General features: G+C 43.2%; 1 protein-coding gene across 5 annotated transcripts in view; it reads left to right on the forward strand.

Moving 5' to 3' along the window:
* Positions 1-24323, forward strand: part of LOC132822429 (nuclear receptor subfamily 2 group C member 2-like) — a 198593-nt gene that overhangs the window by 160843 nt on the left and 13427 nt on the right. The window contains exon 14 of one of the 5 annotated variants that reach the window (XM_060835813.1): positions 6687-6748. The exons of the other annotated variants lie outside the window; for them this stretch is intronic. Within the exon in view, the coding sequence (XP_060691796.1) occupies positions 6687-6691 (5 nt within the window). The 3' untranslated portion in view covers positions 6692-6748. Of the gene's footprint in view, positions 1-6686; positions 6749-24323 lie in introns of those variants that run through there. 5 annotated transcript variants of the gene reach the window in all.

The raw sequence follows: 24323 nt of genomic DNA on the forward strand, positions 1-24323 counted from the left end.
AGGAAAAGAACAGCAGGTGACATCACCACAGGAAATGACATCAGCACAGGAAATGATATCACCAACTCAAACATATAAATAGAAAGTAGGAATCATCAGCAATGCTTTGTCGGGAAGTTCACTGAAGATGTTACTAGTAGGGTGAAGAAACTTCTGAAAATGAACCTTCCAGCTCAGCGAGCAAACCTACCTCCAAAACCTCAACCTGAGCTGCAAATCTTCTCAAAACTCACTGAACAGTCTCTTCAATTTACTATTCCTGATTACTGTATCTCTTTGGAGCATCACACTTGCCTCTCTGTTGTGGATCGCAACCATCTGCCAGTTTAAACCCTCCCTAGCAGCACAGCTATCTCTCTCGCCAAGATATTGGACCCCCCTCAAGTTCAGGTGCAACCTATTCCTCTTGGATAGATCACCCCTGCCCCAGAAAAGATCCCAATGATCCAATTACATCTGCATCAATTCTTTAGCCACACATTCATCTGCTATATCCTCCTGTTCTTACTCTCACAAGCACATGGTACTGCAAGTAATCTGGAGATTATTACCGAGGTCTTAGTTTGTAACATTTTTCCGAGTTCTCTATAATCACTCTGCAGGACCTCATCCTTATTTCTACCAATGTTATTTATGCTAATGTGTTCAATGACTTCTGGCTGCTCACCTTACCCCCTGAGAACGTTCTGCAGCTACTCTGAGATATCCTAGACTCTGGCGCCTTGGAGGCAACACACCGTCCCTGGATTCCTGATTGCAGCCATGGAATAGAACAGAGGACATAGAACAGTCCAGCACAGTACATGCCCTTCAGCCCACGATGTTGTGCCGAGCATTTGTCATAATCTAAGATCAACCTAACTCTCACACCCCTCAATTTACTGTGGTCCATGTGCTTGTCCAGCAGTCAGTTAAATGTCCCTTATGTATCTGACTCTAATACCTCTGCTGGCAGTGCATTCCATACACTCAGCACTCTCTGTGCAAAGGATCTACCTCTGACATCTCCCCATACTTTCCTCCAGTGACCTTAAAATAATTGCCCCTCATGACAGCCATTTATGCCCTTGGGAAACGTCTCTGACCACCTACTCTATCTATGCCTCTCATTACCTTGTACACCTCTATCAAGTCACCTCTCTTTTCTTCTTCTCTCCAGGGTGAAATGCCCTAACTCACTCAATCTCTCTTCATAAGGTATGCCCTCCAATCCAGGCAGCATCCTGGTAAAACTCCTCTGCTCCCTCTCTAAAGCATTTACGTCCTTCCTATAATGAGGTGACCACAACTGAACACAATATTCCATGTGTGGTCTAACCAGGGTTTTATAGACCTGCAGCAAAACCTCACGGCTCTTAAACTCAATCCCTCTGTTAATGAAAGTCAAAACCCCATAAGCCTTCTTAACAACCCTATCAACTTGAGTCAGAGTGTGGGGCTGGAAAAGCACAGCCGGTCTGGCAGGATTTGAGGAGCAGGAGAATCGATGTTTCGAGCATAAGCCCTTCATCAACTTGGGTGGCAACTTTGAGGGATCTATGTCCACAAGATCACACTGTTTCTCCACACTGCCAAGAATCCTGTCTTTTACCCTGTATTCAACATTCAAGTTTGACCTTCCAAAATGAATCACTTCGCATTTGTCCAGATTGAGCTCCATCTGCTACTTCTCAGCTCAGCTCGACATCCTGTCAATGTCTTGTTGTAACCTGCAACAGCCCTCAACACTATCAACAACACCACCAACCTTCATGTTATTGGCAAATGTACTAACTCACCCTTCCACTTCCTCATCCAAGTTATTTATAAAAACTACAAAGAGCAGAGGCCCAAGAACAGATCCCTGCGGGATACCGCTCACTGTCTTCTTTTGGCCAGCCAAGTCTGTATCCAGACATACCTCCTAACTTTTTGAGTGAGCCTACTGTGGGGAACCTTATCAAAATGCCTTCCTGAAATACATATACACCCCAGCACTGCTCGACCTATGTCAACTTGTCTCGTCACGTTTTCAAAGATCTCAATAGGCTAGTGAGGCATGATCTGCCCCTCTCAAAACCATGCTGACTATCTTTAATCAAACTATATTTTTCCAAACAGTCTTAAATCCTATCTCTCAGAATCCTCTCCAGTACCTTGCTTACCACAGGCGTTAGACTGACTGGTCTGTAATTCCCAGGAATATCTCTATTCTCAACATTAATCTCCCTACAATCATCCAGTTCTACTGTTGTGGAGAGTGAGGATCTAAAGATTATCACCAGAGGCACAGCAATTTCATTCCTCTTTTCCTGTAGTAACCTTGGATATATCCATGGGGACTTATCTATCTTGATGCTTCCCAGAATTTCCAGCACATCCACTTTCTTAATATCGATCTGTTCAAGCCGATTAACCTGATTCACCGTGTTCTCACTATTAAGTGACTACTGAAGCAAAAAACCCATTTAGGACCTCCCCTACCTATTCAGACTCCAGACAGAAGTTCCCTCGCACTATCCCTGATGAGCCCTCCCCTCACTCTGATCATTCTCTTCTGCCTCACATACATGTAAAACATCTTTCAGTTTTCCCTAAACCTTCCCGGTAAGGCTTTTTCATGCCCCCTCTTCACTCTCCTCAATCCATTTTTGAGTTCTTTCCTAGCTACCCAATAATCCTGTAAAGCTGTGCCAGATCCTTGCTGCCTCAATCTTAAGTAAGCTTCCTTCTTCTTCTTGACAAGAAGCTCCCCTTCCCCTGTCATCCAAGGCCCCTTCACCTTACTATTCCTAACCTGTCTTAGTAGGACAAATCTACCCAAAACTTGCAACAAATGCTCTTTCTTCAATTAAACTATGAAAATAAAGGAATTAGTTAAAAGTTCAACAGTCCTCCGCTTACTCCCTCTCCAGGAGACTTCAGCTGCTTGTTCTTGTCCCTGCAGATATGGGGGAACATCATTCACTGTTTACTCTTTCCATATTGGGCAGTGATGCCATCGCTACTGCTAAAGCTGTCATCTCTCCAATCTCTTACGGTGCCTCAGGAACATGCTTGGGCAGGACTTACTCACGCCAAGAGACTGGGCTGGGACGTCGCCACAGGGGAAGTGAAGAAACACCAAGAAATAAAGAAGGGGGATAAAAAGCCAAATAAATGAGAAATAAACAGACGGAGCAGAAGAGCTCCAGTTGGAGTGTCCTAATCTGTCATCTTGGATTGCAGAAAGAAAGTGGTGGGAGAGTCCACCACTAGAGGGCATAATCTCAGAATAAGACCCAATGAGCTGAATAGCCTATTTCTGTTGCTATGTTTTATGGTTTTCAAAGGCTAAAAGGTGTGATGATTAAGCAAGAAAAGAAACAAAAGAAGGCCCCAGAACAGGTCTGTAAAAATGAAACTTGGAAAAGGTAAAAAGTATTATGCAAAGAAAAGGTGGGGAAGAGTTTATGGGTTTGAATTGTTGAGTTCTGAAGGCTGTGAGGTTCAACATTGGGCTTGACTGGATCAATGTAGCAAGTCAAGGGCAGAGATATCAACACGAGAGCAAAGTAGAGAGTTAAAATGACAGTTCACCAGAGGCTGTGAGTCATTCTTGAGGACTGAGTGAAGTTGTGTCACAAAGAGATACTCAATCTACTGATGGAATTTTCAATGCAACATTGTCAGCTAAAAATATAGAAGACTAAACCTTAAGTTCCAAGTAAATCACTGCTTCATCGAGAAGATGTGCTTGGTACCGAGGACAATAAGAAGAGGCAGAGGGACATCTCTGAAGTTTAAATGGAAACGTGCTATGGGAAGGGTCAGGGTGTTGAGAATCATTGAGAACCATGTAAAGAATGCTGAAATAGAAGGGAGAAGATATATTTAGTGGTAGAAGAAATTGCAGAAAATGATGCATGTTGAAGCTAGTAGTGTGGAAGGTGAGAAAAGGGAAAACATGTTGTGGCTCTGACTGGGAGGAGAAGGGGTGAGGGCAAGCGTGTTGGACATGTAGCAGATACAATCAAGGGCTTCATCAACTATGATGGATGAAATCCTTGATTGAGAAGCATCGATGATATCTTAGAAACACAAATATGGAAGGTGGCTCGTTGGACCAGGTGAAAAGCAGATAGCGAAACTGAAAGAATGGAATGGAATCTCAACAAGAAACAGGGTGTGAGGACATGCTGTCAAAATCACTTTGAGAGTCTGAAATATTCGCATGGAGGCTGGGTGCACCAAGTCACCCTTTATTTACTAGCTTAAAAATCGCACAACACCAGGTTACAGTCCACCAGGTTTATTTGGAAGCACGAGTGTTGCTCCTTCATCAGGTGGTTGTGGATTTTAAGATCATAAGACACAATTTATTTACAAGTGCGCAGCACACTGGCTGTGGCTAGTCAGCTCAGAGTCAGTCATCTGAACTAAGGAAATTCTGATCTCCTGATTATATATTTATTTCTTTCTAACAGTGGCAGTGCTTTTTCTTTCCAGCAACCATGTCATGTGCCTGCAGGTGTAGGCCACAGTGAAGAAACAGCAAGTGCAGAAACCTTTATTCATATTCCATCACCAGGACGAAAAGAAACACCTGATGGCCAATGACAAGCTGTGCCCTTCTTGTCAAACGACAATGCCTCTCCTGGTTGCATTGGTCAGCTAAGGCTTTCCTGATGAAAGGCATTTGCCCAAAATGTCAATTTTCCTGCTCGTTGGATGCTGCCTGACCGGCTGTGCTTTTCCAGCACCACACTCTCGACTCTGATCTCCAGCATCTGCAGTCCTCACTTTCTCCTCCTTTCCTGATTTGTCCAGATTAACGACCCAATCAAGAACCTCGCAGTTGATGAGGTCAACCTGGTCTCACTAGAGAGTCTCTGGGTTTATAGTGGATATTAATAGCCTATTGCTAAAAATGGTGGCAAAGGAGTCAAGGAAGGGAAGCAGAGAGTCACAGCTAGTCAGGGATTCAGCTCACAAATGCCTGAAGCATCCAGAAACCTATACCCTCTGAGGTCATCTTTCAGCAAGAGAACCTGAACAAATGTAGAACATAGCACAGCATAATACAGGCCCTTCGGCCCTTGATGTTGTGCCAACGTTTTACCCTACTCTAAGATCAAACTAGCTTATCTACCTTTTAGTTTACAATCATCCATGTACCTATCCAAGAGTCGCTAAAATGTCCCTAATGTATCTGACTTGACTAAAACTGCTGGCAGTGCATTCCACCCACCCACCACTCTCTGTGTAAAGAACTTACCTCTGACATCTCCCCTAAATCTTCCTCCAATCACCTGAGCATTATGCCCCCTTGGGATAGTCAGTTCTGCCCTGGGCAAAAGTCTCTGGCTATCCACTCTTTCTATGCCTCTCATCATCTTGTACGCCTCTATCAAGTCACCTCTCATCCTTCTTCGCTCAAATGAAAAAAGCCCTAGCTTCCTCAACCTTTCTTCCTAAGACATGCCTTCCAGTCCATGCAGCATCCTGGTAAATTTCCTCTGCACCCTCTCTAAAGCTTCCACATCCTTCCTACAATGAGATGACCAGAACTGAACACAATATTCCCAAATGTGGTCCAGTCAGGGCTTGAAAGAGCTGCAGCATAACCTCGTGGCTCTGAAACTCAATATCACTGCTAAAGAAAGCCAACACACCATGCATCTTCCTAACAATCCTATCAACTTGTGGCATGGTGGTTCAGTGGTTAGCACTGCTGCTCACAGCACGAAGGACCTGGGTGCGACTCCAGCCTCAGGCGACTGTGTGGTGTTTGCACAGTCTCCTGTCTGTGTGGGTTTCCTCCCAGAGTCCAAAGATGTGCAAGTTAGGTGAATTGGCCACACTAAATTGCCCATAGTGTTCAGGGAAGTGTAGGTTTGGTGCATTAGGGGAAATGTAGAGTAATAGGGTAAGGGAATGGGTCTGGGTAGGTTATTTTTTGAGGAGTCGGTGTGGACTTTTTGGGCTAAATGGCCTGTTTACACACGGTAGGGATTCTGAGATTCTATTCTATGATGATTCTACTTAGGTAACAACTTTCTTCCTCTACACTGCCAAGAATCCTGCCTTTTTAACCCTATAATCTGCATTCAAATCGGACTTTCCAAAATGAATCGCTTTACACTTTTCCAGGTTGAACTCCATACTCTATTTCTCAGCCCAGCCCTGCATTCTGTCAATATCTCGTTGCAACCTACAGCAGCCCTCCACACTATTCACAACTCTATCAACCTTCATGTCACCAGCAAACTTACTAACCCCATACTTCCACTTCCTCATCCAAGTTATATATAAAAATCACAAAGAGCAGAGGTGCATGTGAAACTCCACTGACCACAGACCTCCAGGCTGAATGCTTTCCATCTACTACCACCTTCTATGGACCAGCCAATTCTGTATCCAGACCGCCAAATTTCCAGTACCTCATGCCTCCTTACTTTCTGAATGAGCCTACCATGGAGAACCTTATCAAACGCCATGCCAAAATCTATATACACCACATCCGTTGCTCTGCCTTCATCAATGTGTTTTGTCATATCCTCAAATAATCATAACTTCTGTCTCTCAGAATCCTATCCAATAACTTGCTCACCACCAACGAAAGACTGAATGGTCTGTAATTCCCAAGGCTATCCATAGTCCCTTCCTTAAACAAAGGAATAATGTTTGCCACCCTCCAATCATCTGTTTTTTTTATTCATTCACAGGATAAGGGCGTCGCTAACTAGACCAGCATTTATTGCCCATCCCTAATTACCCAGAGGGCAGTTAAGAGTCAACCACATTGCTGTGGGTCTGGAGTCACATATAGGCCAGACCAGGTAAGGATGGTAGATTCCTTCCCGAAAGGACATTAGTGAACCAGACAGATTTTTCCATCAATTGATTACGTACTCAGTCATCACTAGACACTAGATTCACTCTGTCAATCTTAATATCATCTGCAAAATTGTTAATCAGACTATCTATGTCTTCCTTCAGATCATTTATGTTTATCACAAAAAACAATGGTCTCAGCACAGATCCCTGCATTCAGTCTTTCGTTGGTGGTGAGCAAGTTATTGGATAGGATTCTGAGAGGCAGAAGTTATGATTATTTGAGGATATGACAAAACACATTGATGAAGGCAGAGCAACGGATGTGGTGTATATAGATTTTAGCACGGCGTTTGATAAGGTTCTCCTGCGAAACACTGCTGGCCACAGTTCTCCATTTTGAAAAACTCCCTCCCGCTACTACTCTCTGCCTCTTGCTGCCCATTCGGCTCTCAATCCATCTAGCTACTACACCCTGGACCCTATGTGACTTCAGTTTCTGCATCAGCCTACCATTGGGAACCTTATCAAACGCCTTACTGAAGTCCATGTATATAACATCTGCAGCCCTTCCCTCATCAATTAACTTTGTCATTTCCTCAAATAATTCTATTAAGTTGATAAGACATGAAGTTCCCTTCACAAAACCATGCTTCCTATCACTGATAAGCCCATTTTCTTCCAAATGTAAATAGATCCTATCCCTCAGTATTTTCTCCAGCAGCTTCCAATCCATTAACGTCAGGCTCACCAGTCTTTATTATCTGGATTATTCTTGTTACCCTTCTTAAACAAGGCGACATTATCAATTCTCCAGTCCTTCGGAACCTCCCCATATTCAAGGATGCTCCAAAGATATCTGTTAAAGCCCCAGCTATTTCCTCTCTTGCTTTACTCTGTAACCTGGGGATAGATTCCATGCTGACCTGGGGACTTGTCCACTTTAATGCCTTTTAGAAAACTCAACACTTCCTCCCTCCTTATCCCGACTTTACATAGAATAGTCAAACATCTATCCCTAGCCTCAAAATTAGTCATGTCCCTTTCCTCAGTGAATACCAATGTAAAATATTCGTTAAGAATCTCACTATTTTCTCTGACTCCATTGCTAACTTTCCTCCTTTCTCCTTGAGTGGGCCAACCCTTTCTCCAGTTATCGTCTTGCTCCTTAGAAATGACCAAAAGGCTTTGGGATTTTCCTTAACCCTAATTGCTAAAGATATTTTATGACCCCTTTTAGCCCTCTTAATTCCTCATTTCAGATGGGTTCTACATTCCTGATATCCTTCCAAAGCTTTGTCTGTTTTCAGTCACCTAGACCTTATATATGCATCCTTTTCCTCTTAGCTCGTCTCTCAATTTCACATGTCATCCATGATACCCTAATCTTTTAATTTCTATCTCTTATTTTCATAAGGATGTGTCTGTCCTGTACTCTGATCAGTCTCTCTTTAAAGGTCTCCCACATATCAGATGTGGATTTCCCTTCAAACAGCTGCTCCCAATTCACATTCCCCAGCTCCTGACGAATTTTGCTATAGTTGGCCTTCCCCCAATTTAGCACTCTTCCTATAGGACTACTCTCGTCTTTGTCCATGAGCTTCCCATAGTAACCTTGGGTATATTCCATCTGACCCAGGGAACTTACCTGTCCTCATGTTTTCAAAGCAGAGTGGAAATTAGAAGAAGAATTGATCAGGGCGAGAGCAGGACACAGCATATATTGCAGTCAACAACATATTAGAAAGAAAGTTGAGGGAAGGGGTCCAGAGTAGGACTGGAATGAACAATGCCACAATAGTTCTAAAAAGAAAACTGACGTGACAAGGACTGCGTGGTTTTGCACGGCATTAACTTTGTTTAGGGGAAGTGAGAATGAATTAAAGGAAAACTTGTTTACTGTGTGAATAAGCCCACCCAAGTGTAGTGGCATGCTGATGGATGGCAACTGGAGAGCTGTCAGACCATCCCGGTGGAGCTGGAGATGGAGAATGAGCGAGAGAGAGAGAGATTTGATGTAAGATAATTGTTTGAAAGACAAAAAGAGTCAGAAGAATGCAGGTGAAAAGAGAATCATAGAACATAGAAAAGTATAGAACACAATAGGCCCTTCGGCCCACAATGTTGTGCCGAGGATTATTCCTAATGTAAATTAAAAGAACCTAACCTACGCACTCCTCAATTCACCACTGTCCATGTGCATTTCCAGCAGTCGCTAAGATGACCCTAATGACTCTGCTTCCACCACCACTGCTGGCAATGCATTCCATGCATTCACAACTCTCTGCGTAAAGAACCTACCTCTGACGTCCCTTCTATACCTTTCTCCTAATATCTTAAAACTATGACCTCCCCTGCCTGCCCTGGGGAAAAGTCTCTGGCTATTGACTCTATCCATGCCTCTCATTACCTGTACACATTGATCAGGTCACTTCCCTTTCTCTTCTCTCTAGAGAGAAAAGTCCGAGCTTATTCAACCTGTCTTCATTAGGCAAGCCCTCCAGTCCAGGCAGCATCCTGGTAAACCTTCTTTGCACCCTCTCCAAAGCCTCTGTATCTTTCCTATAGTAGGGCGACCAGAACTAGACACAATATTCCAAGTGTGGTCTCACCAGGGACTTGTAGAGCTGTAGCAAAACCTCGCAGCTCTTAAATTCGATCCCCCTGTTAATGAAAGCCAAAATATGCTTTTTTTAACAATCCTATCCACTTGGGTGGCAACTTTGAGGGATCTATGTACTTGAACACCAAGATCTCTCTGTTCCTCCACACTGCCAAGAATCTTGTCTTTAATCCTATATTCAGCATTCGAGTTCGACCTTCCAAAATGTATCACTTCACATTTATCCAGGTCATTTCTCAGTCCAACGCTTCATCCTATGTCGCATTGCAGCCTGCAATAGCCCTCGATACTATCGACAGCACCTCCAACTGTCATCTGCAAATTTACTAACCCACCTCTCAACCTCCTCATCCAAGTCATTTATAAAAGCTACAAGAAACAGAGGCCCAAGAACAGAGCCCTGTGGGACACCACTTAACACTGACCTCCAGGCAGAATACTGTCCATCTACAACCACTCTCTGCCTTCTGTCAGCCAACCAATTCTGAATCCACATAGCCAAATCTCATTGTATCCCATACCCTGCTGACTGTATGAATGAGTCTACCACGGGGAACCTTATCAAATGCCTTGCTGAAGTCAATATACACCACATCCACTGCTCGATCTTTGTCGACCAGTATTGACACCTCCTCAGAGGACTCAATAAGATTTGTGAGGCATGACCCGCCCCTCACAAAGCCATGCTGACTGCCTTTAAACATGCTGTGCTTTTCCAAATAATCGTAAGTCCTATCCCTCAGAATTCTTTCCAAAACCTGCTGACCATAGACTAAGACTGACTGGTCTGTAATTGCCTGGGATTGCCCTATTACCCTTCTTGAAAAGAGGAACACCATTTGCCTCCTTCAGTCCTCCTGTATGACTCTGGTGGAGAGTGAGGAAGCAAAGATCTTCGCCAGTGGCTTAGCAACCTCCTTTTTCACTTCCCGGAGCAACCAAAAGTAAATCTGGTCTGGCCCTGGGGACTTATCAATCATAATGTTTGCCAGAATTTCCAGCACATCAATTTCATCAGTCTTGATCTGTTCAAGCCTGTATCTCAGCTCCTCAAAGTTCTCATTCACAACAAGGTCCCTTTCCTTGATGAAAACCGAAGCAAAAAACTCTGCTCAGACTCCATACACATATTCCTTACGCTATCCCTAATTGGCCCTACCTTCTCCCTGATCATTCTCTTATTTCTCATGTATGAGTGAAATGCCTTTGGGTTCTCCCTAATCCTTCTTGTCAAGCTTTTTCCATGCCCCCTTCTGGCTCTCCTCAGTCCATTTTTGAGCTTCTTTCTAGCAAGCATGTAATCCTCTAAAGCTGCTTCTTCCACCTTATGTAAACTTCCTTCTGACGAGAAGCTCCTCTGTTCTTGTCATCCAAGGTTCCTTAATCTTACCCCTTCTTACCTGTCTCAGAGGAACAAATTTGTGCATCACTCACAACTGCTGCTCCTTAAGTAGTCTCCACGTGTCTGCTGTGCCCTTTCTGTGGAACAATTGCTCCCAGTCTGTACTTCCTAACTCCTGTCTGAGAGTGTCATAATTTCCTTTTCCCCAATTAAATATTTTCCCTTGGTAACTGCTCCTTTCCCTCTCCAAGGCTATGGTAAATGTGAGGCAGTTGTGGTCGCTGTCACCATATTTTTCTCCCACTGTGGGATTTGACATCTGTGCTGGCTCATTGCCGAGCACCAGATCCAAAATGGCCCTCGTCGGTCTGTCTACATGTTGAGTAAGGAAACCCTCCTGAACACACCTGACAAAAACTACTCCATCCAAACCATCTGCATTTAGGAGATTCCAGTCGATATTGGGAATGTTGAAATCACCCATAACAGCAACCCTGCTACATCTGACTTTTCCAAAATCCGCTGGTCTATGAGTTCTTCTATCTCCCTACTGCTATTGGGGATGAGTAGAAAACCTTTGTTTCATCATGTGAGAAACCTTCCAAATAGATTCACTACATCCTGTCACTGCCCCATCTACAAATGCCCGGCTCTCAGATATGTAGCTCTGATTCCCACCCCTTTGCCAAATTTGTTTAAATCCTCCCGACCCACACAAGCAAATCTCCCACTCAGGAGATTTGTGCCCCTCCTGTTCAGGTGCAACCCGTCCTTCATGTACAGGTCCCCCTTCTGCAGAAGATATCCCAATGGTCTAGGTATCTGAAGCCCTCCCTCCTGCACCGGCCTCGCAGCCACATGTTAAGCTGCATTCACTGACTGTTCCTCACCTCACTATCCCGTGGCACCTGTAGCAAACCTGAGATCACTACTCTACTCGTCATGCTCTTCAGCTTCCGACTAGCTCTCTGTAGTCACTTTTCAGATCCACAATCCCTTTCCTGGCTATATCATTGGTGCCAATATGTGCCACAATTTCTGGCTGCTCACCCTCCCCCTTCAGAATCTGTAAACCCGATCGGTGACATCCAGGACTCTGGCACCGGAGAGGCAACATACCTTCTGGTCCTGACCACAAAATCTCCTGTCAATCCGTTTTAACTATTGAGTCCTCTACCACTAGCGTTTTTCTATTTTCCCCCCTTCCCTTCTGAGCCACAGTGACAGAGACCTGACATCTATGGCTTTCCCCTGGTAGGCTGTCCCCACCAGCAGTATCCAAAACGGTATACTTATTGCTGAGTGGAACGGCAACAGGGGATCCCTGTTCTGTCTGTCAGTTCCCTTTCCTTCCCCTGACAGTAACCCAGCTGTCCTTATCCTGTGCCTGGGGAGTGACCACCTCCCTGTACGTCCTCGCAATTTCCCCCCTCAGCCTCCCAGATGATCCGTGGTCCATCCAGCTCCTGTTCCCTAACTTGGTTTTCGACGAGCTGGAGTTGGGTGCACTTCTTGCATATGTGGTCAGCAGAGACATGTGTAGTGTCTGTCACCTGGCACATTCTGCAGGAGGGACATGCGACTGCCCTTTCAGCCTTACCTGCTAGCCTGAAATCCCGCACAGGTCTAAACAAAGGAAGAGAAGAAAAGGGAAAAAAAAGAGAAAACCTGAAAACTTACGAGTTTACAGACTTTTAGTAAGGTTAGAGAAGGTGGGTAGGAGGGAGGCCCTATGGTGTAGGGTCTTGGGTCTCTCACCCACTTTAAAAGTTCCCAGCCGCCCCTGTTTCTCTCCACACTCCTGCCTTGCCGCTCTGTTAAAAAAATGTTGTGTTTTACTCACCTTCCCAGTAGTCTTCCGCTCCTCCTTTGCACCTCTCAACAAATGGAGGCCTGGACGCCAGTAGGAATCAGAATCCCTACAGTTCAGACAGAGGCCATTCAGCCTATTGAATCTGCAGTGACCCTCCAAAGAGAATCCTACCCAGACCCACGCTCCACTCTATTCCCCATAACCCTGCATTAATTGCATCTAATCCACCTAGACTTTATATGTTTGGACTGTGGGAGAAACCAGGAGCACCGGCGGAGATCAATGCAGATACAGGGAGAATGTGTAAACCTCACAGAGTCACCTAAGGCTGGAATCAGACCTGGGTCCCTGGTGTTGTGAGGCAGCAGTGCTAACCATTAAGTAATCATGCTGCCCAAAGACTGGACAAGGGAGGAAAAAAAACTGTCGAGTTTGGAAGAAATCAGTTTATTGGGACAGGAAGAGGCTGAAACAATTTGTCTACCTAGAGTCCTTTTAAAGATCTGGAGAACATGATTGAAACAGGCGATACATGGTTGGGGGACTATGAGGTGGGAAACTTAGCGGGAAGATTGCTGAGAGGATGAATTCAGTGACTAGGCTGGAAACAATGGCTTGATGTTTAGTGTCTAAGTTTACCTCTGTCAGGGTGTTTTTCCAGACGCAACAGCACTTAAAATATCGCCCGTAACATCAGGTGGCACGGTGGCACAGTGGTTAGCACTGTTGCCTCACAGCGCCTGAGACCCAGGTTCAATTCCCGACTCAGGCGACTGACTGTGTGGAGTTTGCTTGTTCTCCCCGTGTCTGCGTGGGTTTCCTCCAGGTGCTCCGGTTTCCTCCCACAGTCACAAAGATGTGCGGGTCAGATGAATTGGCCATGCTAAATTGCCCGTAGTGTTAGGTAAGGGGTAAATGTAGGGGTATGGGTGGGTTGCGCTTCGGCGGGTCGGTGTGGCCTTGTTGGTCCGAAGGGCCTGTTTCCACACTGTAAGTAATCTAATCTGATCTAATCAGAGTATGGGTGTAGGTCCAAATGATCCAGGGTAAGGTGGAGTTAAGAGATCTTCATTCCCTCAGGTCACATACTAAGATTTAGCAATGATATCAAGAGCATGTCTCTTAAAACTATATTCCATGCTGTAAGATAACAAAACTGAGGGTGAGACATACACCAGCGTAGGGAGCAGGAATCTTTGGAGAGTTGGTGTTTAGTCTGAGCAATGTAGTGATTAGTTTATCCAGTAACAACTGCACCATTCTTGTCAGCCCGTTTAATAACAATGTCAGTGAGAACCCGAGCGAAATGCAGCGGATTCTGATCAAGGTAGATTAGTGTAGATGAGTGGGACAGTGAAGTTGTCAATCTTAATGTCTTTTAATGTTGCTTTCTACTTTATCTCCCAATCTTTTTTTCCTTTATTCATTCATGGGATGAGGGCATTGCTGGCTAGGCAGCATTTATTGCCCATCCCTAATTGCTGTTAAGAGTCAGCTACATTGCTATGGATTTGGAGTCACATGTAGGTCAGACCAGGTAAGGATTGCAGTTTTCTTCCCGAAAGGGCATTAGTGAACCAGATAGATTTTTCCAACAATCGATAATGGATTCATGATCATCGTTAGATTCTTAATTCCAGATATTTACTGAATTCAAACTCCTCCATCTGCAATGGCGGCATTCAAATCCGGCTTCCAGACGTTATCTGGATCTCTGGATTAATGGTCCAGAGATAGTACCACTAGTCATCGTCACCCTTCATATCTATATAGTTTATTTAATTTCGATTTTAAAACCCTACTATTGTACTTAATTACTTTTAAACTCATAAAATTCTACCAGATTGTGGCCACTCTTTGCAAAAGGCCCCTTTATTATAGTACAGCACAAGAACAGGATGTATTTATCTGGAAAACTTATAGTATCATGTCTCCATTCGTGAACTTAGCTTAACACTACTACTGTAAGTTTTATTTGCCAGTTTTTAAAAGATTAATGTCCTTGAGGATTAATAAATCACCCTTGTTAGAAACACCTCTAATTTCCAGATTTATATCTGCTAAATATTACCACTGCTGTTCAGGCCCAATAATCAATTCCCTTTAATTTAAAGCTACTCTGAAGCTCTTATGAATCTCTCGGAAGAACTTGACACCAATTATTCAGAATGTTGCCAACTTTTCCATTGAGCTGCAAGATGCTTTGAATTCAAATGCCTTATAATGAGGCAGACTGTTGGCAAAGGAAATCAGAAAAGGAAGCAAATTCTGCACGATTGATACCCACCTCATGATATATCCTGCCACGTGTCCCCAAAGATCTATGAATCGGTGATTAGCCTGTTCAGCCACACAAAGACTCGCAGCGGAAACTCACGGCTCTGGGTAGACGTCATCCTTACATCAAGGGACAACCACATTGATACCAAAACAACTCCCCTTCTGAAGAAGGTCACTGGACTTAAAATATTAACTGCTTCCTCTCCACAGATGCTGTCAGACCTGCTGAGTTTCTATAGCAATTTCTGTTCTAGTTTCAACTCTTCAACATTACAGTTCTTTGCTTTCTCCCACTAATATTATCTGCCCATGTCTTTTTCCTTAGTTCAATCCAAATTGATGCTATTTGATTATTTAATTAATCATTCATGGGATGTGAGTGTCATTCGCTGGACCAGCATTTATTGCCCATTCATACGTGCACTTGAGAAGGTGTTGGTGAGCTGTTGACTTGAACCACCCTAGTCCATTTGGTGTAGATAGAGTTCCAGAATTTTGACCCAGCAACATGAAGAAACAGCAGTCTATTTCCAAGTCAGGATGGTGAGTAGCTCAAAGGGGATCATGCAAGTGATGGTGTTTCCAGTTCTGAGTTAAGATCCTTACTCTCTACTGTCTGCAACCATCTACAATTATCAGGGCTACCCTTCTACCGCTTCCTTTTGCTTATCACTTCCAGAAGAAATGTTCTCAACTTTGTCATTTTACAATCATATGTCTGTAGTGGATTTTAGATATTCATGCTTAAATCACCTAATTTGTTTGAGATAGAGAGACTTTAGTTTTTTTTGTTCTTTCCTGATGTTACCTCAATCACTAATGGTGTATTTTCTTTGTTACGCTGACTGTCACTTCCTGACACAAGCTTTCCTTTTACCAAAGCACTGTGCATCCCTAGAGCCTTGCTATTTCCCTTACTGCTTAGGAATTCACCCTTTCCCAAACCTTTGGTGGAGATTGTGGCATAGTGGTGACGTGATTTGATTCAGAGGTCCATTCTTTGGGGATGCAGATTCAAATCCCATCACAGTGACTGGTTGGAACTTTATTTCAATTAACATATCTGGATTATAAATCTAGCCTGTGTAATGGTGATCAAGAAACTGTCAATGATTGTTTTAAATATCATTGTGATGAAAGGTGTATGTTATGTATGTTTTTTTTTTAGATTTTGATTTCAACATAGAGGCAGATGGATATGGGTCTGTGAAGTCCCATATCCTGTGAAGGATTTATTTTCAAAAGGTTAGAGAGTCAATTTAAAACAGTGATGTAAGTACATCAGTTCCAAAACTTACGTGACTGCAGTTGAATAGCTCAAAGCACCCCTACAGTGTTAATGAATAAAATATTACAGTTTTATTCATTAACTGTATGAATCATACAGTTCAGAAGAGACCTATCAGCTCATAGAATCTACACTGACAAAAGCCAACTCTAAATCTGTACAAGTCACAATTTCCCGTACTTAGCTGATCGCCTTAAGTGTTAAGACATTAAGTTTGCGAATTTACCTGCTTTAGCTACCCTGCCAGGCAGTGCATTCCTGATTCTGGTGTTTTCTTTAAATCACATGTTAACCTCTCACCTTTCATTTTAAAAGTATGCCCCGTTGTTATTGACCCTTCAACTAAGGGGATCAGCTGCTTTATACTGTTGCATTTATGAAAAGCAGAATACCTTAAGGCAATTCATTTAGTTTTGACTTCAGAACAGAAGATTCAAGGTTTTAGTTCAGAAGAGCCCAGATTGGGTTCATAAGGTAGAGCAGTTTCTCCAAGCAGGAGAACCAAGTCAAAACCCGGGGGTCCAAACCAGGAGAGTTTTGATAGAAATGTTCAATTTGTTAGAACAGAGAGAGTTGAGGCCATCAGAATTGTGAGGGGTTTGTGCCATCAGGTTCAAAGGTATTTATCTCAACAGTCGAAGGGAAAGACTCGAAAGCATTTGGTAAAGATTTAGACGGCTGAGATTTGATCGGTGTTCCTCTAGAATTGAGTCTCTGTACAGATAGTGTTGGGAAACAGGTTAAAATTTTGTTTTGATGTTTCTGTGAACTGGTCTATCTATAAGTAGCTTTATGTGTTTACCTATTTTGTGTAATAAACTTCTGTTCTGCTGTTAAAGAACATCAACCTTGTGTGAATGTGTTTTAGAGACTAATCACCAAGCTAACCACCCATTTTAAACAAAACGTTAAACATGTGATTTATCAGAAAGGGTTTCACTCTGGAGAGAATCTAATATGCCCTGCATTATCATCAGCTGGGAACATACCATCTAAAAAGAACCCTTTAGGCTTACAGATTCTCTACAAGCTGGTTGTCCTCACAGAATCATTACGATGGAGAAGGAGGCCATTCAACTCATCATACTTGTACCAGTTCTGTTATCCAGTGTCAATCTCCTTCCTTTTCCCTAGATCACTGCACATCATTTCTATGCAAATAATCATCCACCATCTCAGTTGAACCTGCCTCCATATTACTAGGTGGTGCATTCCATGACCTAAAAACCCGCTGAGTAAGAAAAAACATTCCCTTGCTTCTTCTGCATTTCACTTAAGGTCTTTGATTCTTTCTGTCTTTTTTTGCTTTATGATTAGGCACAGCATCTCCCTGTCTGCTTTATCCAGCCTGCTCATGATTTTGAAATTCTGAGATTTCCTCTCAATGTTTTTTCTCTCCAGGGAGAACATACCAACTTCTTCAATGTATCCTCATCACTGAATTTCTCAATCCTGGAGCCATTCTAGCAAATTGCTTCTGCCTCTAAGTGGTCTAACAAGCTACTCAGTTGTACCAAATCCCTACAGAACAAACTACAGTGTCTCAAAAAAAGTGTACTGAGCAACACATTCTGGCTTCTCTGGTCATACCTATGAAAGGGTAAAAATAAGAGCAGTTAATCAAATTTTGCAGGGATTTCAATAAAAAGCAACTAGATAACATTCTCCGGTTAACAGGATTAAGAGTTTCAGATGGTATGTTTCCTACCAGATATCAGGTTGAAGAATATCTTGAATTGACTTGGAAGGTTGTTAGAGGATTCATTCATTGTGATTCATGAGAGCAACATCAAAGTGAAGACTTTGTGAGAGGATAAAAAACAGAAACTATTTGTTGAATTGCAGAACAATATCTTGAAGGTTATAATCTCTGGATTATTACCTAAACCATGTGCAAAACAGATTACTGAAGTGAAGAATTGATGTGGGAAAAGGATCCAGTGCAGGCAACACTGGAAGCACAGTCAGAATAAGAAACTGTAACATTGGAAAAAGCTGAACCAATGGCAAGGATAGGGGTCCACTGTGAAAAGGATTTGCGCAGCAGTCAGAAGGAGTGTAGTAATATAGTCTAAGTAAATGGGAGGGTCACAGCCCAGGTACAGTAGATAATGAGAAAAAAGTTCAAAAACTAGTGCAGACAATGAAAGTAGAAAAACAGAAATTGTGCTTTAGTATTTAATGGTCCTGTCAGATCATGGGGCTGCTCTCTTTAGAGAAAGATGACTGGTGGTGGTTTAATCTGGGGGTCACCAAGCCTCAGGTATGGAAGAGGTTGAGAGAGTGAGTCCATCGTGATATCCTCATTGCAAGAATTGAATCCACGCTATTAGTGTCATTCTGCAATGCAAACCAGCTGTCCAGCCACCTTTAGCCTAGTCAAAGCCTACTTTAAACCTGAAGCAGATCAGTTTATCGTCTCCCTTATCAATTAGCTTATAAGTCAGAGACCATTTATAAGTCAAGCAGCCACACTGTGCCTTATGCAAAGCAGTGGAAGCATCCAGAGAAAATTATACGAAACACTCAGATCAGGACAGAGGAACAAGATAATGAAAATATTCAAACAGGACAGGTGTGAGATGGGTATGTGGTTTTCATATAAATGCTTCGGTTATCAGCAGACAGAATGAATTGAAAGTGGACAGTAATAACCCTCACAGACTTGGGCAACACTGCGAATAAAGCATACCCATTTATAGCATCTGCAAGAAGTTGAGAAAATAGAATGCATGTAGCAAAAGAGCAATGAGTTCTTGACGCATTTTGTTTTTTGTGTTAATCTGTTTGGATATATACTGACACAACAGAAGTAGAGATTCTACTGCAGTGACCCAAGAATACCCCCTTTTAATAAGGGATTTTAACTTTTATTTAACTTAGAATAGTCAGATTTGCAAATCTCAGAAAGGTAATGAATCATCTAAGTGAGTTTAGGGTATTTTTATACAACAATGACTTAGCACCAACATAGGAGTGTATTGCCATGTGGCACCACTGTAGTGTGCTAGAAATCAAACCCAGTGATTCTCTGCATTGTCACAAAAGTTAAAGATTTTAAATTATGTGTACAAAATTCCACCGTTGAACTGATTTTCAGACTTAGGTTGATTGGAAACGTGGACCAGATTTCTGTACTTAACAGGAACTACCATTTATTATTAAGTAAATAGATTACAGGTAAACAGTTATAAACCATCGGCATGTTACTGTACAAATTAAGACTAATCTTTCTGTAAACAAAGAAGGACAAACAAATAGAGGAAAATAAATTATTGGCAGAAGAAATGTGGGAGGCAGCTCAGCGGTTACTATTCATGGAAGATGGTATATATGCTGGTCAGAATATTGCTTTTCAGTCATCTTTCTCTGGATACTTCCACTGGTTTGCAAGAGGCACAAGGTGGCTGGTTGACTTATAAATGATCTTTGACTTACAAGCTAATTGATGAAGGAAGATGATAAACTGATCTTCTTCAGGTTTAAAGTAGGCTTTGATTGCAGAGAACCAGGAGATAACTCCTGTTCTGCTGGAGATCTGATCACTTTTCTGTGTCTTGTTCGTAACCCCCAAGGTGTATCCAAGAATCAATAACATAGAACATTACAGTGCAGTACAGGCTCTTCAGCACTCAATGTTGCGCCGACCTGTGAAACTAAAGCCCATCTAACCTGCACTATTCCAATTTTGTCCATATGTCTATCCAATGACCATTTAAATGTCCCTAAAGTTGGCGAGTCTATTACTGTTGCAGGCAGTGCATTCCATGCTCCTACTGCTGAGTTAAGAAACTACCTCTGACATCTGTCCTGTATCTATCACCCCTCAGTTAAAAGCTATGCCCCGTCATGCCAGCCATTACCATCTGAGGAAAAAGGCTCTTACTGTCCACCCTATCTAATTTCCCGATCATCTTACATGTCTCAAGTCACCTCTCAACCTTCTTTTCTCCAATGAAAACGGCGTCATGTCCCTCAGCCTTTCCTCATAAGGCCTTCCCTTCATACCAGGCAACATCCTAGTAAATCCTCCGGAAACCCTTCCAAAGCTTCGACATCCTTCCTATAATGCGGTGACCAGAACTGTTTGCAATATTCCAAGTGCGGCTGCACCAGAGTTCTGTACAGCTGACCTCGTGGCTCTGAAACTCAATCCCTGTACTAATGAAAGCTAACACACTGAATGCCTTCTTAACAACCCTATCAATCTGGCTGGCAACTTTCAGGGATCTATGTACCTGGACACCAAGATCTCTCTGCTCATCTACACTACTAAGAATCTTATCATTAGCCCAGTATTCTTCTTTCCTGTTATTCCTTCCAAAATGAATCACCTCACTTTTTTCCTCATTAAACTCCATTTGCCACCTCTCTGCCCAGCTCTGCAGCTTATCTATGTCCATCTGTATAACATCCTTCTACACTATCCACAACACTACCAACCTTTCTGTTTTCTGCAAATTTACTAACCCTTCCTTCTATACCCTTATCCAGGTCGTTTATAAAAATGACAAACAGCAGTGGACCTTGCTGTACACCACTAGGTTTGCTTGCTGAGCTGAAAGGTTCATTTTTAGATGTTTTGTCACCCTACCATGTAACATCTTCAGTGAGCCTCCAGACGAAGCACTGCTGATGTTTCCTGCTTTCTATTTATATGTTTGTGTTTCCTTGGGCTGGTGACATCATTTCCTGTTCTTTTTGTCAGGGGTGGTAAATGGGGTCCAAGTCAATGTATTTGTTGCTAAGAATTCCGGAATGCCGTGCTTCCAGGAATTCTCGTACGTGTCTCTGTTTGGCTTGTCTTAGAATGGATATGTTGTCCCAGTCGAAGTGGTGTCCTTCCTTATCTGTAGCTAAGGATACTAGGGAGAGAAGGTCATGTCGTTTTGTGGCTAGTTGATGTATCTCTTATGACCTTTTCCAACAATTTACCCACAACCGAATAAGGCTCCCTGGTCTATAATTACCAAGGTTGTCTCTACTCCCTTTCTTGAACTGTAACTTGCTAACTTGTAACTCTCAAGCGTCCTAACTGAGCCTTCACATCTCATCTTTACATAAGCCTTCATTTTCCTCTTGACAAGAAATTCAACTTCCTTAGTAAACCACGGCTTCTGTGCTCGACAACGTCCTCCCTGCCCGACAGTACATGCTTTTCAAGGACACGAAGTAGCTGTTCCTTGAATAATCTCCACATTTCAATTGTGCCCATCCCCTGCAGCTTCCTTCCCAATCCTATGCATCCTAATTCTTGCCTAATTGCATCGTATTTGCCTTTTCCCCCAGCTGTAACTTTTGCCCTACGATATATACCTATCCCTTCTATCACAAAAGTCAACCTAATTGAATTGTGGTCACTATCACCAAAGTCTTGCCTATCTCTAAATCTAAAACCTCGCCAGGTTCATTACCCAGTACCAAATCTAATGTGGCCTTGACTCTTGTTGGTCTGTCTACATACTGTGTCAGGAAACCCTCCTGTACTCGTTGCACCGGAACTGAACCATCTAAAGTACTGTAGTATTCCCAGTCAATATTTGGAAAGTTAAAGTCCCCATAATAACTGCCTTGTCATTCTCGCTCCTATCAAGAATCATCTTTGCTATCCTTTCCTCAACATCTCTGGAACTATTCGGAGGCCAATAGAAAACTCTCAACAGGGTGACCTCTCCTCTCCTGTTTCTAACCTCAATCCCAATTACATCAGTTAATGAGTCCTCAAACGTCCTTTCTGCTGCCATAATACTGTCCTTGACTAACAGTACCATACCAACCCCTGTTTTACCATCTTCTCTGCTCATACTGAAACATCTTAACCCCGGAACCTGCGACAACCATTCCTGTCCCTCCTCTACCCATGTCTCCGAAATGACCACAACATCGAATTCCCAGGTACAAACCCATGCTGCAAGTTCACCCACCTTGTTCCGGATGCTCCTGGCGTTGAAGTAGATACACTTCAAACCAACTTCTTGCTAGCCAGTGCCCTCTTGTGACCTGGAAACCTTGTTTCGGACATAACTACTCTCAACCTCCTGTGTACTCAAATCCCTTGCTGAATTAGTTTAAACCAACCCAAAGAGAATTAGCAATTATTCCCCCAGGATATTGGTACCCCTCTGGTTCAGGTGAAGACCATTCTGTTTGTAGCGGTCCCGCCTTCCCCAGAAAGAGCCCCAATTATCTAGGAATCCAAAACCCTCCCTCCTACATCATCCCTGTATTGATAATTCCTATTCCTCGCCTTGCTAGCATGTGGCACGGGCAACAAACCAGAGTTAGCAACCAGGTTCTAGTATTCCATCTTAATTCCCTGAATTTCTGCCTTAAATCCCCATCTCTCTTCCTGCCTATGTAGTTGGAGCCTATGTGGACCATGACTTAGGGCTGCACCCTCTCCCCCTCAAGGATCCGGAAAACACAATGAGAGACATCACGAATCCCGGCACCTGGGAGGCAACACACCAACCACGAGTTTGTCTCATTCCCACAGAGCCTATCTATGGAGTTCCCAATGACTAATACATGGTTGTTGGAAGGCAAAAAGCCTTTTTCTTCAATAGCTGGTCACTAATCCATAGCTGAAAATGTGTTGCTGGAAAAGCACAGCAGGTCAGGCAGCATCCAAGCAGCAGGAGCATCGACGTTCAGAGGAAGAAGGGCTCATGCCCGAAACATCGATTCTCCTGCTGCTTGGATGCTGCCTGACCTGCGCTTTTCCAGCAACACATTTTCAGCTCTGATCTCCAGCATCTGCAGTCCTCATTTTCTCCACTAATCCATATACCAATCAACCTCTTGTTGCCACCCAGCTGCATCTGAATACAGAATCTCTCTTCTCCAGTTTGTCTGTAACCACTTCACTTCCTGCTTGTCACACAATTGTTTACACGATGCTTAACATCAATTCAGATTATTTTGTTTTTCAAGACATACAGCGACTCTTGCAAAACACCGGTTTTAAAACAGTTCTTCCCTATTTGTCTACATTTCAAAAAGCACAAAAGTAATAGTCTTTACAATACCAGATTGAGTACTAAATCAGGTTTAGTTGACCACCTAATACTGCATGTGTAAATCAAAATGATCACAATATAATCAAATTCAACATAATGGTTGATAGGAAGAAATGTAAAACAGCAACAAAGATTCTAGATCAATACAAGGTTAACTTGGATGCAAACAGACACAGTCTGTTCGTAGTAAATTGAGCAAGTGTGTTCAGGCATAAATTTGTTTAAAAAAAAACACAGGGGAACCTCGTTTATCCGAATGAGATGGGTGGGCACTATTTTGTTCGGTTAATCAATTAAATGCCTTTCCTTTGGGGCTGGGAGTTTATAAAGTCTGCTCCCTCTTCAGGAGACTGCAGCAGCACACAGCGCACGAACCCTCGTCCCCAACACCGCCCCCGCCCGCTCCCAGAACCCTGTCCAAACCCCCCAACCCCACCCACCGCCTGCCCACTCCCCCCAGCCCCATCCAACACTGTTCCCCACCTCCCAACACCATCCTCTGCCTCCCAACACTGTCCAACAGCTCGCCCCGCCACCCAACACTGTCCAGCACTGTCCCGCCCTCACTCTGGGATGGCCAGACTGGACACCAACAATAAGGCTGCTGCTTTTGTGAGGTAAGTCTCCAAATAACACACACACACACACAGCCACAACCCCACACACAACTTTTTGACAGGTTCCACGTTTGCCCTGTACAGGACAATGTTGGAGAGATTATCTGGGGAAGTTGGGGGGTGGGGGGGGGGCGGGGTGAGGTTAGGGTACACTCCTCTGTAGAACCCCAGGGAAAGTGTGGGAAGAGAGAGAGAGAGGGCGGAAGGTTAGTCATTTGGAGACAATGCCTGTTTAATCACTGTAAATAAAAGACGCGGTCACTATTGGAAACACGTCTTTGACGTAATGTTTTTGTCGAGATCTTGAGATCTTCTTTGGATTATCCGATTTTTGGATAGTTGGTTTTCGGATAATTAAAGTTCCTTTGTACAAGGATATAGGTGCCTACTGAAAAAAAAACCAGCAATGGATGATAAACGAGGAAAGGGATGACGAACGTATCAGAACAGTGAGAAGGGAGTATGATAAGAAACTTGTGAGGGATAGTAAAATCAACACAATATTTCCAACATTTATATTTGAGAGAAGTGTGGTCACAGACAATA

The sequence above is a fragment of the Hemiscyllium ocellatum genome, chromosome 14, assembly GCF_020745735.1.
Source record: "Hemiscyllium ocellatum isolate sHemOce1 chromosome 14, sHemOce1.pat.X.cur, whole genome shotgun sequence".
Taxonomy (NCBI): domain Eukaryota; kingdom Metazoa; phylum Chordata; class Chondrichthyes; order Orectolobiformes; family Hemiscylliidae; genus Hemiscyllium; species Hemiscyllium ocellatum.